The sequence below is a fragment of the Aspergillus niger genome (assembly GCF_000002855.4).
Source record: "Aspergillus niger supercontig An16".
NCBI classification, from domain to species: Eukaryota; Fungi; Ascomycota; class Eurotiomycetes; order Eurotiales; family Aspergillaceae; genus Aspergillus; species Aspergillus niger.
The window spans coordinates 862,513-878,140 of NT_166531.1; the positions used below are offsets into that span (position 1 = coordinate 862,513).

General features: G+C 52.0%; 6 protein-coding genes across 6 annotated transcripts; 1 reads left to right on the plus strand and 5 right to left on the minus strand.

Annotated features, from left to right (window-relative positions):
• Positions 1-35: 35 nt before the first annotated feature.
• An16g03850 (uncharacterized protein) lies at positions 36-3,455 on the minus strand (the record flags this gene model as incomplete). Its single annotated transcript, XM_001397659.3, has 8 exons — positions 36-57; positions 95-100; positions 206-232; positions 281-294; positions 370-1,114; positions 1,165-2,810; positions 2,858-3,170; positions 3,226-3,455. 8 exons carry the CDS (start codon positions 3,453-3,455, stop codon positions 36-38), a joined length of 3,003 nt encoding a protein of 1,000 aa, XP_001397696.3.
• A 1,137-nt stretch (positions 3,456-4,592) lies between these two features.
• An16g03860 (uncharacterized protein) lies at positions 4,593-6,341 on the minus strand (the record flags this gene model as incomplete). The annotated part of the gene is made up of 1 exon (XM_001397660.3): positions 4,593-6,341. One exon carries the CDS (start codon positions 6,339-6,341, stop codon positions 4,593-4,595), a length of 1,749 nt encoding a protein of 582 aa, XP_001397697.1.
• Positions 6,342-6,797: 456 nt separating this feature from the next.
• An16g03870 (uncharacterized protein) lies at positions 6,798-7,272 on the plus strand (the record flags this gene model as incomplete). Its single annotated transcript, XM_059745065.1, has 2 exons — positions 6,798-7,084; positions 7,173-7,272. The coding sequence occupies 2 exons, from the start codon at positions 6,798-6,800 to the stop codon at positions 7,270-7,272; spliced, it is 387 nt and encodes a 128-aa protein (XP_059604767.1).
• Positions 7,273-7,593: 321 nt separating this feature from the next.
• An16g03880 (uncharacterized protein) lies at positions 7,594-8,719 on the minus strand (the record flags this gene model as incomplete). The annotated part of the gene is made up of 2 exons (XM_059745066.1): positions 7,594-7,782; positions 7,856-8,719. 2 exons carry the CDS (start codon positions 8,717-8,719, stop codon positions 7,594-7,596), a joined length of 1,053 nt encoding a protein of 350 aa, XP_059604768.1.
• A 690-nt stretch (positions 8,720-9,409) lies between these two features.
• Positions 9,410-11,647, minus strand: An16g03890 (uncharacterized protein; the record flags this gene model as incomplete). The annotated part of the gene is made up of 7 exons (XM_059745067.1): positions 9,410-9,617; positions 9,659-10,041; positions 10,103-10,199; positions 10,262-10,335; positions 10,794-10,954; positions 11,087-11,215; positions 11,596-11,647. The coding sequence occupies 7 exons, from the start codon at positions 11,645-11,647 to the stop codon at positions 9,410-9,412; spliced, it is 1,104 nt and encodes a 367-aa protein (XP_059604769.1).
• A 1,418-nt stretch (positions 11,648-13,065) lies between these two features.
• On the minus strand, positions 13,066-14,009 carry An16g03900 (hypothetical protein; the record flags this gene model as incomplete). Its single annotated transcript, XM_059745068.1, has 3 exons — positions 13,066-13,100; positions 13,212-13,366; positions 13,747-14,009. The coding sequence occupies 3 exons, from the start codon at positions 14,007-14,009 to the stop codon at positions 13,066-13,068; spliced, it is 453 nt and encodes a 150-aa protein (XP_059604770.1).
• Positions 14,010-15,628: the final 1,619 nt, after the last annotated feature.

A 15,628-nucleotide genomic window follows, 5' to 3' on the forward strand; every position in this document is an offset into this window, starting at 1 on the left:
GATATCAAGCCCTTACTTGATCTTTCACTTTAACTCTAATTTTCAAACCATCTTAGGCTATTTTGGTCAGCTAGCTAGCTATTTATTCACTTACTAACTACTATTTCAGTAGTAGTCTAGGTTAGTTTAGTTTAGTCTACGGGGATTGGTCTGCTTGTATGTGTGGCTTTAGTAGTTCAGCTTAACTGTACTATTTACTACTTACTACTTATTACTCTCATTATCTCTATGGCTTGTATTGTATATACTTCGATACTTTCTATAACACTATATAACTCACCAATTCGAGTTTATCTAAAGGTACTATATTCACACCTCTACATCATCCCCCAACAACCACCTTCCCTCTCTATCACCACCACCGCCCACCAAATGCGCCTCCCCCAACACTCCCTTCACCACCAACACCATCTCATCTACGGTGATCAAAAACCCAAAGTATGCACTCGCCGCCACACAGAACCGTCTATACCCTTCATCGCGCATCATTTCAGCCGAAATAACCTGCTCTTCCTGACCACGACGCCCCCTCGACCAATTATCCACCGCCTGCTTGAACAGCGGCGTGGGCAGAATCTCCGGTAACGCATCGCCCGTTTTCAGGGCCTGTTCGCAGAGACCCATCACCGCCATGACCTGGCCGATGAGCCGGTGATCCAGGAGCCCCGTCTGACGAGCTAATTGCTCTTGGAACTCCTGGGGCAGGGATGAAGAGAGGAGTAGGAGGCGGCCAAGCTGGCGGTTGAGGCTGCGGCAGAGGGAGTTCACTTTGGCTAGGGAGGCGCTGTCGAAGCGCGAGCTGGAGAATTCGAAGCCGAGGAGTTTGATGGGTCCGTCGAGCGAAACGAGGGTTTCGGCCAGTTGGAGGGAGAGGGGTTCGGCGAGCCTTTTGCCCTCGGTGGAGTTTTGGGCCCAGACGGTGAGAAGGAGGGCATAGTGCGTAGATAGGGTGCGCATGGCGCGGGAGAGCGTCTTGCAGACGTGCCGGGAGGCGGATGGAGGGCGGGGTAGGGTTTGGAGGATGGCGGATGCGGCGACGCCGACGAGGACGAGGAGTAAGCGTCTCCAGAAGACGTTGTAGCCGACTCCTGGGTTGCCGTATTGGGGGATATGGCTGGAAGGTTATTAGTGGGTGATTTGGTAGGGTTGAGGGGGAACACTTACGTGTCATCGTAGCTATATGCGATGACTAGCAGGAATGTGGCTCCGCCGATGATGCCTCCCTGCATCAAGGCCGGCGGTAGGTACAGTCTGGTCCAGACAAGGATTACTAGGATTGCGGCGGTGATGGCAGACAGCCCATACGGATTGCCCGGGCCATTTGCGGAGCCGATGTACCATGCCAGCAGTCCCAGAACTCCGCCGATGACGGTTCCAATCACTCTTGCGATCACTGAGAACGTAAAGTCTGCCATGTATACGAGCAGACCCGTCTGTCCCATGATCAACGCCCAAAGTCCTTTCGCGCGGTAGTAAAAGCCTGCACTGTGAGGAATCACGCCCGGAATGCCCAGGGCGATCGTGACGACGACCATACGCATGGCATACAGACCTTCGTCGCAGGTAAACCAGTGGTAGGTTCCCAGGACAGCTCGACTGAGAGGAGGGCGTGGCTTCGTGCGGAATCCGCGGGTAGCACGCAACTTCTCTTGGGCTGCTTTGGTAGCATCGTCGGCGCTGACGCGATCCGGATCGTCTTCGGTACCCTGGGACCCCGGTGCCTTGACCTGGTTGGAGGAGGCCCATGATGCGGCGTATCTGAACCGTGTTGGCAGGTAAATACGAATTTTAGTTGATTCTTGGAAGACCGTAGAGACCCGCGCGAGCAGGGCCTCGGTCTTCTGCACGGTGTTGGAAATATGCTCCTCAAAGACTAGGACAAACATGAGTGGCCGGAAGTGCTGGGGTCCGTCAAGTGTCCGTTGGTCGTGCTGTCCGATCAGAATATCGCTCATTTCATTGATAAAGACCGAGCGGGCCTTTGCTAAATTCTCAAGTGCCTTTTCACAGCGTTGCTGTAGCTGCTCGCGTTCAGCCTGGGATGGCCGTCGAAACCAGCGTCGACAATTCACCAGGTGAATACACTCTTGCACAACGCTCAGCCCTTCCGCACAGGCATCGATTGCCGTCGTGCTCGTCTTGACCAGCTCTTGAATGACCTCCTTGCGCAGCGGGTGGCTGTCCGGGCTGCGGAATCCATCCAGCAATTGTGCGAGCTGCGTGAGCTGATGCGCGCCAACCTCGCGCGTAGGTTTCTCATCCCCGTCCGGGGTCTTATCAACATACTTACGCAGAACATCCTGTGTGCGAGCCTCTCCCACGATCCGGCCAATGTGAAAGTCAAGAAGGGATAAGATCGCAACAAGTATGTCTCGCAAAGGGCCCTGGAAGGAGGCGACATCTTCCGCCCCCCAACAGCCTACAGAAAAGTCCAGAGGCAGAAATGCCAATGATGGCTCCATGCTTTTATATTTCTGGATGATCCCAGCTTGCGTCATGCGCAAATCGTCGGGATTCGGTTGCTCGTCCTTCTTGCAGAGTGTATTTGCTGTCATCGCCAGGGGAACTTGGAGGAGTCGAACGATATCTTCCATACTATCCAAAACCACATGCGATGTTGACTGAGGAAAGAAGAGGATTGAGCATGCTAGGCCGAGTCCGACCCCAATGGCGGCAGGTTTGACCAGAGTCAAAGGTAAGGTTCCTGAGAAAGAGGGTAGAAGTGGGGTATAGTTCAGAAATAGATCCGAGATGATAATGCCAAATATGGCTGTCAAAGCTGCTTTGGGATTGCTGGCCCGAAGGCGCGCCTGTAAGTTCAGTATAGTTCATTTCCATTAGCCGGAGAATTACTTACCATGAAATAAACAAAAGTGCAGATAAGGCAAAATGTCACGGCAGTGACGCGCGCATCCAGCATGTACCCTTCGTAAACCAATCGCTGCGCTATTTCAGTAGCAGAATATGTCGAATTCTGGGCCTGTGACACAGCCGTCTGCTGCAGGGCGGCCATTTTAGCCTGCGTATCGGCCGCTGGTCTAGCTGCCTGAGCAGCCTTCATGGTGATGACGCCCCATGCCCAAGCCAGACAGATACCGATGAACAAGGACAGCGCACCCAGGAGATAGACAAAGACGATGCCGGATGGAGGTAAAAACAATAATACGAGACTATTTCGAATTCAGCATATATCAACGCGACTCGTGCATTAGGACAGATGCATACGCTGCAAAAAAGGTTGCAGTGCCGATGCTTTCCAGCGAGGGAAGAATGAAGATCAACAAACAAGCCACCCAGACGGCGACCCAGCATCGAAAGAAGATCTTGAGATCGCGACCATTGAAATGGTCCAGAAACGGGGGTAACCGGCGTTTCTTCGCAGCGATAACGGGAGCAGCACTATCTGAATCCGACCAAGCCGGGGAGGATTCCTGCGTGGTTCGTTCGTCGGCCATGATGGGCCTTGGGCTGTTTCGCTTGGCTTTAGACGGCCCACGTGGGCATGAGGGCTGGTGAAAGAAGGAAAGGAGATTTAAAAAAGAGAGTCAAGAAAGGGAAAGCAAAGAAGCAAGGGGTGCAAATAAGGAACGAAGGACGGAGACGGAATGGATGCACGAGAGAAGAGGTTGACAAGCCCGTCGCCGATCAAGAGGGGAAGCGGTTGGCATTTGAAGGCCCGCAGGCAAATGTGTGGTGCCGCAAAAGGAGTGGCCATTATGCGATTAGAGTTAAATAGATCGGTTGATCTGACCAGGGCCGTTAGGTCGTTCCATGGATGGTCCGGGGCGTCCGGATGGTGTTTTGCCTTGGGTATGGCCGGAGGTGAGCTGGAAAGGGGGTCATGCAAGACTCATGCTGATGCCATTCGCATCCTGTTCCTCCTCGTCAACACTGCAGATTCTCTACTCGACAGCAGAAGAGGGATGGTGGAATTGCCGAGCGAGGGATCGACAGAAATTGGTTCATCGTGACGCCCATGGATTGACGCTGAATCAGCTGTGGGGCTGACCAGCTCGACGTGATCCGGATCTGAGGCGAGTCTGGAACTGCTGGAGACGGTCTGAATAGTATAGACAAGGGGCTGTGTGGGCTTCGTGGTCGAAGCTGCTCTCTACCCCAGTTCTCCACTCTGAAGGACCCCTATTGTCACTGTTGCGCGTGTCTTTAGGTCCATAGAGTAGCAATTAGTGTCTGGATATGTACTAACCTTCCTGGATGCCCTTCGTAAACATGACATACCAGACTTAGGTGAAGAGAGAGACCTTAAAGCTTGATAGCAGGATGGTTACAATGGGGAGGGACAATGAGAAGTTCATGTGTGCTACACTGACATACTTTAAAGGGGTCTGTTTGCGCTGTATGTCTGGTATACTATCTACTGGCGTGATGCCGCGACCGTCAGTTCTCCCACCCCAGAGCTACAGGCGCATAGTCTGCAAAATGTACAAGCACTAGAAGCCCGAAATTCGTGTCAAAATTGCTTGAAAACGCTCATCTGAAGTATCGCACAATAACATCGAAGAATTTGCACAATGCTTAAACCACCAGCCAGTTTCTATTGGTATGCTCTCTACCCACCAATTACACCCCAATCATACCATCATTCCATTATCCAGCAAGCTGCTCGACGCGACGAAGCTGAATCCGCCGAACAGCTCGCCCTCCCCGGGGTGGCTGGCTGGCGGACCGGACGCCCGGGCCGCATAATGGTCGTCGAACGCGTGCACGATCGGACTCAGCGGCAGCTGCGTGAAATCCATCGAGAAATTCTCCGCCAGGGCTGGGTCCGTCACAACCGGATTGATAGGAGGCGCCACCTCCCGTCGCTCCAGCGCCTTCCAGTCGATCTTCCGGAAGAAGCGGTGGGTCTTGATCGTCTGCAGGTCCTTGGGCATGTGGTATCCCAGCCGCTTCGACGGCTCCTTGCGGAGCAGCCGAGTCAACAGGTCCTTGGCATCGGGACCCAGGAAATAAGGCAGAGCCAGCTTCTGTTTCACAATCTTCTCTTGCAGCTTGGCGTTGTTGTTGGCTTTGAATGGAGGAGATCCGGTGAGCAGGTCGTAGCCCAGCGCGCCCAGGGACCACCAGTCACAGGCTTTGCCGTACGACTTACCCTGCACGACCTCCGGCGCCATGTACTCAATCGTGCCCAGCGAGGAGTTGCAGCGGTCGTCATCGTTGACGGCAATCTTACTGAGGCCAAAGTCCGTCAGAAGCAGATGGCCCTCGCTGTCCAGCAGGCAATTCTCCGGCTTGAGATCGCGGTAGATGACCCCGACAGTTTGGTGGAGATGTTCGAGGGCCAGGACCATTTCCGCCATGTAAAATGCAGCCGCATCCTCGTCGAACATACGCTCCATAGCTAGGTGGGTGAACAACTCGCCACCCTCCGCATACTCCAGGATCAGATACAGTTTCTCGTGGTCCTGGAACGCGTAAAAGAGTTTGACCACGAATGGGTGGCGGTTGACACTCTCCAGGATCGTGCGCTCAGTCTTGGTTTGTTCCACGAGCTTCTTGTGAACGGTAATCGACGCCTTGCGAAACTGTTTCTGCGCGTACAGCTTTCCCGTGAGCACATGGCGCACTAGCAATACAGTCCCGAAGGACCCCTTCCCAAGGCAAAGGAGGGGCTCAAAGTCATCGGTGGTCATCTTTCGGCACAGCTGAGTACGCATATCCCGCACGCTTGACGTATTCTGCGAGTCTTCCTCGGCGGCCGCGTCGGCGCTGACATAGTCATGTTCCAGAGGCACCTCGTAACTAGTCAGGACCTCGGTCTGATCACTGTCGGAGCACACACTGGCGTTACTCGGGGTCTCAGCGGGGCCGGCTCGGGTACCATTGCCAGACAGGCTCATCGAATCCAGCTGGAGTTTCAGAGCGCTCACCCCACAGCCAGCCGCAGGCTGAACCAACGGACTGCCTCCATTAGTCCCGGCACGGGTGCGCGGGTGCGAGCTCGGTGCGCGAGAGCTGGCAGCCGATCGGTCCGAGTCCTCATCGGCGGATCCACGGGGAGTGAACCCGCGCACGGTCGAAAGGGCCGGGGCGACCTCATGAACCACCTGCTTTTTCTTCTTCTTGCGGCGGTCAGCCTTCGCGGCAAGCGGGTGTGCGTTCAGCTCTGGGGCCGGAAAGGGATTGCCTCCATGAACTCCAGGCCCCTTGATCATGGGTCCTTGCTTGCGCTGGGGGCTGCGGGCGCTCATACGAAAGCCGGTTTCCGGGGCGTCGCTCATATTGATATCCTTGTGTGAATGCGACATGTCGGCTTGCGGACTGAACACGTCGCCGACCGAGATGTCATCGTGACCAGCGATATTCGCCGAGGTATCCATTGTGTCGTAAACGTCTTCTCGGATTTCTCTCTATCCCCGTAATTGACCAAGCACGATCTAGCAGCCGTCCGACCAGAACGGCAACAGCACGATGCGTAAGCCAAGGGCAATTAAATGTACTCAGGCATCGACAAATCAAGGCACTTCTCTAGTTGAGGCCTAGTCAAAGTAATCTAATAACACAATGGAAGAGATCAGCTTTTTTTTTTTCTTGTTTTTCTTTCCACGCCCCCACACGCATATCCACACACACACACCCACGCACAAGCGCGGGGTATGCACAGGAAACCCTAATTTTCCATATGCAAGGGGGGTCAAGGAACTATCGGAGCAGCGTACACTTGGTAGCACACAATCCGAGAGCGCCAAGCAAACCAGCAGGGAAGTTACGCGGCAGCCTGCAAGATCTCTCGGATATAGCACCTATTTACCGTCCGCCCTTGTTCAGGACGGACCATGGACCCTAAGCCAGAACACCTTGTCGTCGGAGATGGAGCGAACGGACGACACGGCCGAGAAGCCAGTCGAGGAGGGAGTGTTGAGAGACGCCGAGGAAGGGAAGTTCGAGTCGAGAGTCAGCAAACGAGAGCGGGGGCAGCGGATAAAAGCGGACGACGAAATCGAGGGCAGCGCAGACAAGCACATAGAGGAACGGCTAAGGCGAGGATGGACGAGAGAGCAGGGGATGGAAATGAGACTCCAAGGAGCAGGCACAAGAGGCACAGCGAGGGTTTAGAAACCGGGTGAAGATCCCTTTTTAAGAAGAGAGGGAGAAGGAGAAGAAGAAGAAAGTGAGAGCTGACTTGGATTTGCTTTGACAAACGGGAAAAGAAAGCTGCCCGGCCTCGGCGCTGAGTGTATTTTTCCCGGCCCGCGGGCCAATCAGCGTGTGCCGGTGCTAAGCGACGCTAGACCCGATAGAGTAGCATGACTTCACGTGTTGCGGTCATTGGAGGATGGCACCTGATTGCCTAATCGGGCAATCCGGGGAAGCTGCCTGAGGATCTATAGCCATACAACTCCGTACTTACATTGATTATTTATACTACAATATTATGCTACGCGTATTCTGGAGGAGAGAGAGACGGATGAATGGTGTTGTCCCAGGATCTTGTTATAGAATTACTCAAGTCACTTATGCAGGGGTACTAGTAGATCTTCCGACAGGCTATAAACTCCACCGGCCGAACCAACTATTTAGTAATTATTTCGTGCTAGAGGTTAAGATCCATCCAAACTCCCTGCAGGCATTTCATGCATCTCTCCCCTCGAAAAAGGCCTGCGACCGAGTGATTTCCACCCCCGATCCCTCCACAAATGCCAGCGCACTGGGCTTTTCAACCCGCACCGTCACCCGTTCATTCCCGAATTCCACCGTGACAATGCGCGCGACAAACGTCGCCAAGGCCTCCACCGTCTGGAAAGAGGTAGTTTCGACCCGCTATCAATGTGTAGACTGAATTAGCCACGCATCCCGGTAGAAGTACAAACACATCGAATAAATAATAACTCACCTCAGCGACAGCCCGGGTCATGGCTTGGTACGAATTGACCACCGTAGATCCCCAGGGCAGCTGCCCGGGTCCCTTGAACTCCAGAGAGACAATGACCGCCTGTTTCTCCACCCTCTCGTGAGAGTTAACGCCCAAGATACAGTAACAACGGATCCCATCAATGCGGAACTCCTCCTCCAGCACAACCGGACACCTCTCTGACTCTCCCACGTCGTCCGTAATAGCCTCATTAGCCTGACGGTATCCCCACACCGTCACACTCCGGTACTTGAGTCCTTCTTCCGCACGCAGCAATGCCTTGGGAAGATGCAAAGACACTTCACATTGACCAAACACCCCATCAATAGGCGAAGTCGAAGCTGAATTGAAAATTGCCGCCAGAGCCTGGGACTGAGAGCCCGCCGAAGCACTGCTTCTCCGCTGAGTGTTGTGCACGTGCGACATCCTACGAACCCCGGCAGCGGTCTCATCCAATAGTCCCAGGCCACAATGAGCCACAATTCCGGCCGTCAAGCGCACATCCTGTCCCACATCACTTGCCAGCATCTCGTCGCGACGGCTGCCGTCGACACTGATCATTCGGTGTCCCGGATTCTCGGGATGCTTGCCCAGGTTGCGGATATCCTCTTCGAGACGGCGGTAGAGCTTGCCGTAGTCCAAGGAGAGGGAGACATCGTCGGCAATGGCGGCGGCCACGGCGGAGGAGTATGAGAGCTTCAGCGATGCCGTGCAAGGCTGCGATTTACCGGGACGGTGCCACGGGTCCGGGGCAGCAGGGAGGGGCAGTTCAATGTTGCGGAGACGCACGCTATCCAGCACCGGGGGGTGGGATGGGATATGGACATTTACGCGTTGATCGGCCATGGTGACTGTAGGTGGGGGACGGAGATCTGGAAAGAGGGAGCTGAATCTAGTCAGCTCCTGAGGTAACGAGCTCGAAGCTGCAGCTGCTGGAGTACCAGACAATCAATGGGCTGTTGTGACGTCAACCAGTAAGCATGGGAGCTCCAGTCGAACTCTCGGTAGAAAATAGCACCCACCAGATACAGAAAGCTACCACTGCAGTCGCACGGATCAATTGGCCTTTCTGAATTTGAAATTTAATCCCACCGCGGAGAAATTCTCGAACAAAGAGCAGCGATGGAAGGAAATTTCGCGCGAGCTGCGGATGACGAGACGATGGCGGGGTTTGGTTTAGCGCGGGGAGCTGCTCTCTTCTGCGGGACCCACGCGAGTCACTTGTAGTAAACTATTCCTACACAACCACATCCAGCTATGTACTCTCCTTCCACAATCCACAAGCGTGGAAATACTATATTTTAGTTGGTGAACTATACACAATATCCCGGAGGGTAAAATGATCGACATCGTGGGTAATTACGTTAAAGGCCAAGATCCATCCGCATCCGCAGGTTCATCCGTACATTATGTGCAGGAAGCCGTCCACACCGGCAAAAACCACCGACACGGCTGTCCACATACGCCTGCTTTTTAACCTCGAATAAACCTTCCAGTCGGAGCCCGGAACCAGCGGGGCTAGATATCATGGTCACATCAAGTGATGAAAACAAGCGCCAGTGTCGTTCCGTTGTCCGTGTCAATCTGACACACACACACATTCGTATCTTGGGCCGTGTCCGATCCAGAAGCTGACTCCGAGATGGGGGATATCAACTCATCCCGGAACGGCCATGAGAGGGGAAACCAATCAACAAGAGAAAACAAAGGGGGGAAAGCATGCACAATGGGTATCCGCCATGCGCTGAGTGGAACACAACCAACGAGCTAATTACAGACAACTACCAGTATCCGCGGCGGTCGTAAGGCATGTACTCGCCCCGAGGTGGACTGCGAGGCCGTCCATAAGGGCGAGGGGGTGCGTAGGGGTCGTCATAATGGCGAGGTGGTGGTGGCGGGCGGACATCGTACGGGTCATCGTAGGGACGACGCGGGGGAGGGTAGTCTTCCATCCGAGGGCGGGGGGGAGTACGACGTCCATATCCATCCCGGTCATAATAGTCCCTCCGGATTGGAATGGGGGAGCGTTCCCGATAGTGAGCCCGGGGGCTGTATCCCCGTGGCGCAGGGAACCGCCGGTCATATTCATCCATGGGAGGGTAGCTCCGACGCGGGGATCGAGACCGGTACGGGTCACGAATGGCACGTTCATCCGGGTAAGTTTGAATCTAGGAAGGGTATGAGAATTCTCGTTCCACTCAGATCACAGGTACCAGTAAAGTTGCTTACATCGGCAATGCAAGTGACGCGGGAGCCTTTGAATTCACGTCCATCCAGTTTCTCAATGGCCGTCTTCAGGTCGTTGGCGGTTTCAAATTCCACGAATCTTGGGAGCATGTGTCAATGGGGCCCTGTCCGACCGGATAGAAAGTTGAAGGATTAACCCACCCTCTGCCGAGTTCACGGCCAGTTTCAGAGTAAACCACGTCCAAGCCAGATTGACGTGCAAAGTCTTTAAGATCCTAGATAACCCCAGGGTGTGAGTCCATATCCAGGTGCAAAAGTGGTACAGTGGTATCCGATGTGTCCGGGTGCCCGCAAGTAGAAAAATACAAGATGGAAAAACAGGCCAGGAAAGGACCCAAGCAATGCAGGGTAGTAGGCGAAGGGATCCTTCAATGACTGCGGGGGCGTTCCATTCTGGACGGGGTTGTCCGGCCTCGGTTCTCAGCACTCAGAGCTGGGGTTCGATCATGGGAGGCAGCCATCCAGCCTTCCTTTCAGTTAGGTGGGGTCCGAAAGTTGGTTGGTGAACGACCCATACATCAAGAGGAGCTGATCATCGTCGCCAGGATTCCCTTGGGCCGTCGGTGGAAGAACATAGAATGGAGTACAGGGCAAAAATGAATCAGGGAACGCAAATCGGCCGAGATGCAAGGCGTCCGGTGGATCCAGAAGAAAGGGGACTTGGGCTGCTAACCTGCCAACTTGTTTCCGGGAGTCCAGAAACCATCATGCGAAAGATCGTGCGACGCGGACGAGGCATATTGGGACGGTCCATTGGGCCAGGGAAGTTCTCCTTGCGGCGCGGTCCACGGGCAAATTGCACGGTGAGGCGCTCGCCTTTGAAATCACTACCGTCTGCATGAGGGGTTATGTCAACCATGAAGATCTTTCAAACTGGTGCTTGCGTTGGTACATACGGAAGGCTAGATAATCGTCCTACGTTAGCAGGCTCCCGCGACAGCTAGGGCGCATAATAGGGTGACTTACCGGGTACAACATCTCTAGCATCCATCGCATCCTCATATTCAATGAAACCGAAGCCATTCATGAGCTTGATCTCTGTAATCTTTCCGGAACCATGGGTGCTGAAATGCTCCTCGATATCCTGTTTGGTCACTGTAAAAGAAACCCCACTAATGGCGCCCAACAGGGGCGCCGTGAGTAAAATGTCAGCTTACTGCGAATGGACTTGAAGGAACAAACAACCGAGACAACTTGATTTTTGAGTTCGAAGCTGCCAACCCGGTATCCGGAACACTGAGATTACCGTGATACAAGCAAGGAAGATTGAAACAAAATGAAGGAAAATCCGCCGTCAATCTCCCGAGGGGAGGGGGAATCTCGGTGACTCAGGAAGGTCAATCCAGACGCATGACGATCCAGCGGAACATCCCGATCTTTGTGTCGAAGATAGAGGTGGACAAGAAGGGTAACATCCAGAGCGGGTTGAAGAGAAAACAAGGAGACCTAAGGAGACTTTGTAGATGGCTTCATACCATTGCGGGGAAGGTTCCCGAGATAGAGTCGGGTGGACGAGACTTCAGTCATGGCGGATAGTAGATGGTGAAAGAGGTAAGACTAGCACAGCACACACAATTGGTCGAGGCGAAATCCGTCCAGGCGGACTAACAAGCAAATCGCAATCGCAATACTTCTGGCCTTGCGGGAATGTGGCCCAAATAAGAAGATTTTGATTCAGTGATGGTACAGGCGACTGAAATGGAAACGGATCCTTGAGGGGTCAAACGGGTCGTTATCCTGGGCAATTTAACGCTGGCAGTTGGATGGCGGTGGTATTCAGCAGAGAGATAGTTCCTGGTGTTTATCCGGGGAATGCGAGGACCATAGAACGGTTCCAGAAGGTAACGGTGGGCCTGATTGATTAGGGAAGCAAGGAGAGGATAGTTTGGTACGCTGAGGGGACAGCTGAACCAGACAACCAGTAGCTCTCAGATGGAAGCTGGCCTTCGCGCGCGCGGAGACACACACACAATCGGGACTGGAAGAGGGTTAGAAGGTAACGGAGAGCCGGTTGAGCGGGAGAAGGAGAGCGGCAGCACGGGGAATCCAGGGAAGCGCTGGGCAAAGAGAGCGAGACAGCAGGATCAGAGAAGAGACGAGGGAGAAAGGAGAGTTTTGAGGGCGAATCGACCGGGTCACAGCAGGGAAAAGAGGAGAAGCGCGGACTGATTGGGAGAGGCTGACCGCCCTGCCAGACCAGAAATCCGGGTGGAAATCGAAATTCAAGTTGATGCTGGCGGTGGGAGGGCACCCAATAGGAAGCCTCAGTCTGGAATCGCCTCACTTTGTTTCCCTCGGCGGGATCCACGTGGCCCCGCCTGACCTTTTCTGGATTTTGTCATGTAGTCTACAAGAGGCAGTGCTGTGGCCCATATTCCAGTTCATAGTATTATGTTGAATGTTGAGCAGCGGATCTACATGGGCCTTACTCGAGTCCTATGAACCAGCACCACTACTCCGGTACAGCCCTGCTGCATCCTCTATAATTATCTCGGCTTCAGCCCACTTGGGTGGCCCGGTCAAGCTTCCTACTAAAAGTAGTTGAATGCTTGAGTCGTTTCAACCTTCTAAAACACAAACAGTAGTAACAATATGTTAGACAATGATCGAAGGAAGAATGACAATTAAATGAACGTCTATAACATATTGATAATTGAAGTACTTCTACGCCAGGTTATCTCCGCCACTGATTATCACTTTGTTGTTTCTTGCTGTTAAACATCTAACTACCCCATACTAATTAATTACTTTGTAATGTAGAGATATGGGACCTCCACTAACCTGCACTGGGTATAGTCCCTGCCAAGCAATTAACAAGGCTGTCAATTCTGCAGGTATGCAGTCGCAGCTGAGGTTCAGCTCCAATGAATATGACTGATCTCATCATCAGGCAAAGTGATGCATATTTGCCACAGGGTGGCTGGACAAATTTTATTTTGTAATCTTCAAGGAAGATTTGTGTTAAGGTAATATGATCTGACTGTGAGGGTAGTCAGCACCTCAATTAAATACTAAAGAAAATATGTTTATAGAATTGTGGATTCTTTTTGTTAAGTTGATGACGTTCTGGCTTTGATCGGCGTGGACATACTTTGTATTGAAATTGGCACAGCGTCTAAGTATGTCCTCAGAAGGCAGTCTTCGACATATCCCACCCTACAATGTATGTACTTGACTGTAGCTATCGCTATCCCTAAAGTACAAACGTAAGGAAGTGTCTTACTTTTACCCACATCATATATCTTCCTATTACATTGTATTGCGTACTATCCTAGCCTGTATACCAAGAGTGCTATTGTCATGCTATGAAACGGCACGTATTGGTTATATATACCGATTTATCTGGATATTTTGCCATTAAAACTCCCTACCTCCTCATGAATTGCCAAATTTGACCGGTCAATCAATTAACTTCAGAAAAGCACTATACTGATATACTCGTTTTTGAGACACCATCAGATGGTCATAATGTTTGTAGATAATGTTTGTATAATAATATACTATATTCTTGAATGTTTTTCCCAAGTGGATCATATTGTCATTGATAGCTTGTAGCACTCCTTGATCATATCCCATGGTATATTCATCTTTCTTTTCAATTAACATTGTAAACTGAAGCAGCATACCACTGGAGAATATCCACGAGTTCAGAGGCATTCATAGAAGCCCGGTGGGCGTCCAGTTGGTTAGCCATAGAAGTATCGATCAGAAAGTCGGCGAAACTATCCTGTTTCACTATTGTTGTTCCTAGTGGGACACTTTTGATGAGAAAATATGCCGAGAAACAGGTATAAAGTGAATCGCAGCACCACCACCACGGCGACGGGTCTTGCGGCAGGCTCGACATTGGTCCCGTAGAGGGATTCGAGCGATTACGGTGCGACTTCATCTTTGCAATACGATGATAGTATTGAAAGCGCGTCTGGGATCAAGTGGGTTTTGCGATGTTTATGGTATATCTCCATTCGGAAAGGTTGGAGATATTGCAGACTTCGACCCCGCGTATAGTCATGCAGAAATAGTAGTGATAAATAGCTAGAATATCGGATTTGTCGCTACCGGTCATGTCGTATTCGTAGTTATGGCTAGAAATAAGGTGGAGAATGTTGGCAACGAGTGGGAACATTAGTGGTCCTTTACCTGAGACATTTTTGACAAGAGCAACTGGCTCTATCTTTCAGGCTAGCTAGAATATATATAGGAGTAGTAGGAATAACCAAGAGCACATATATAAAATCAACGAAGGCTGCGGCCTGATATAAGCTAGAGACATGGAGGCAACCCAGGGGTAATGATAGTAGTGGTGGTAATGACAGTTGCTGATGGGGTTATGGAAGTAATGAGAGGTCAGTTCGCTCGTAGAATGAGGAAGAAGCGATTTTATAAGCCAACGAAATGCAGTGAAGGCATGTAGAATGTGAAGTAGTCGCACCACCTATCTTCAAAACTTGCAATATTGAATGAGGCAGTCACCGCTGTAGGGGAATCAAGACATATGAGGGGAGTGAAGAGACGAGGTATCATCGATAACATACTATGTAAAGGAGACTGAAATGCTACACAGTGGAGACAGGAGCGTAGGTATGAAGTGTGCAAAGTAGGGGAGCGCTGTATAAATCCCATATTTATCATTTATAGTATACTCAGTAGAACTTGCACAGATGATTTGCATGAGCAACATAAGCAAAGAAAGAAACGGATGTGACAGGAAGCAAGAAGGGCAGATATGAGTTCCAGAGGTAAGTGGTGGACATACAAAGGGACCAGTGGAGCGGTAAAGGGAGTAAAGCCATAGCCTGCATTAGAAGACACCGGACAGACTCCACTTATGAGGAAGCGATTTTAGTAGGGCCCTAAGCGGGGATCCTTGCAGCACAGAGCACTCAGCAGTCAGGATATACTATAGAAGAACATGTGTTCGGAGGCTTCGCTTCACATGAAAATGGCTCTCCTCTGGGTTATGCCTTGATCACGTGCAATTTTATTATCAGGATGCTGGACAAGTCATCAACCCTTTTTCTTCCGGGAGATTGAGCCACTTGGAGAGGCGTTGGCAGGTAGTAGAGCTTCTGACTGAATGTTCAAATTGTATATAACTGGTAGTCATAAGTTATCCATGTATGGGTGATCTTTCTACCGGCATCACTGTTACATCAGCCGCAGTATAGGCGATGCCGTCGTTGAGTTCAGGCCAGTAGAGCCAGCATTTGGCACAATGGATCTGCCAGCACTGTAACGTCGTCCCTATGGTGGATTCCCTCGGATGGAAAGTGGCACCATGATATATCCGAAGACGGCTACATGCGAGACTCGATCAATTGACCCCAGGGTTGGAGCACCGCCAAAATGATATCCGACGGGATTGACGGCAAACCCGCGGGCGGAGCGGCAAGCGTGCGAGTGATTCCCATCACCGACGACCCCATTGGCCGACATAGCCTCGGGTAGTCCAAAGGCAGGCCAAGTTCTGCCCGCAACCTTCAACGCCGACCGCCAGATTTTATCCCA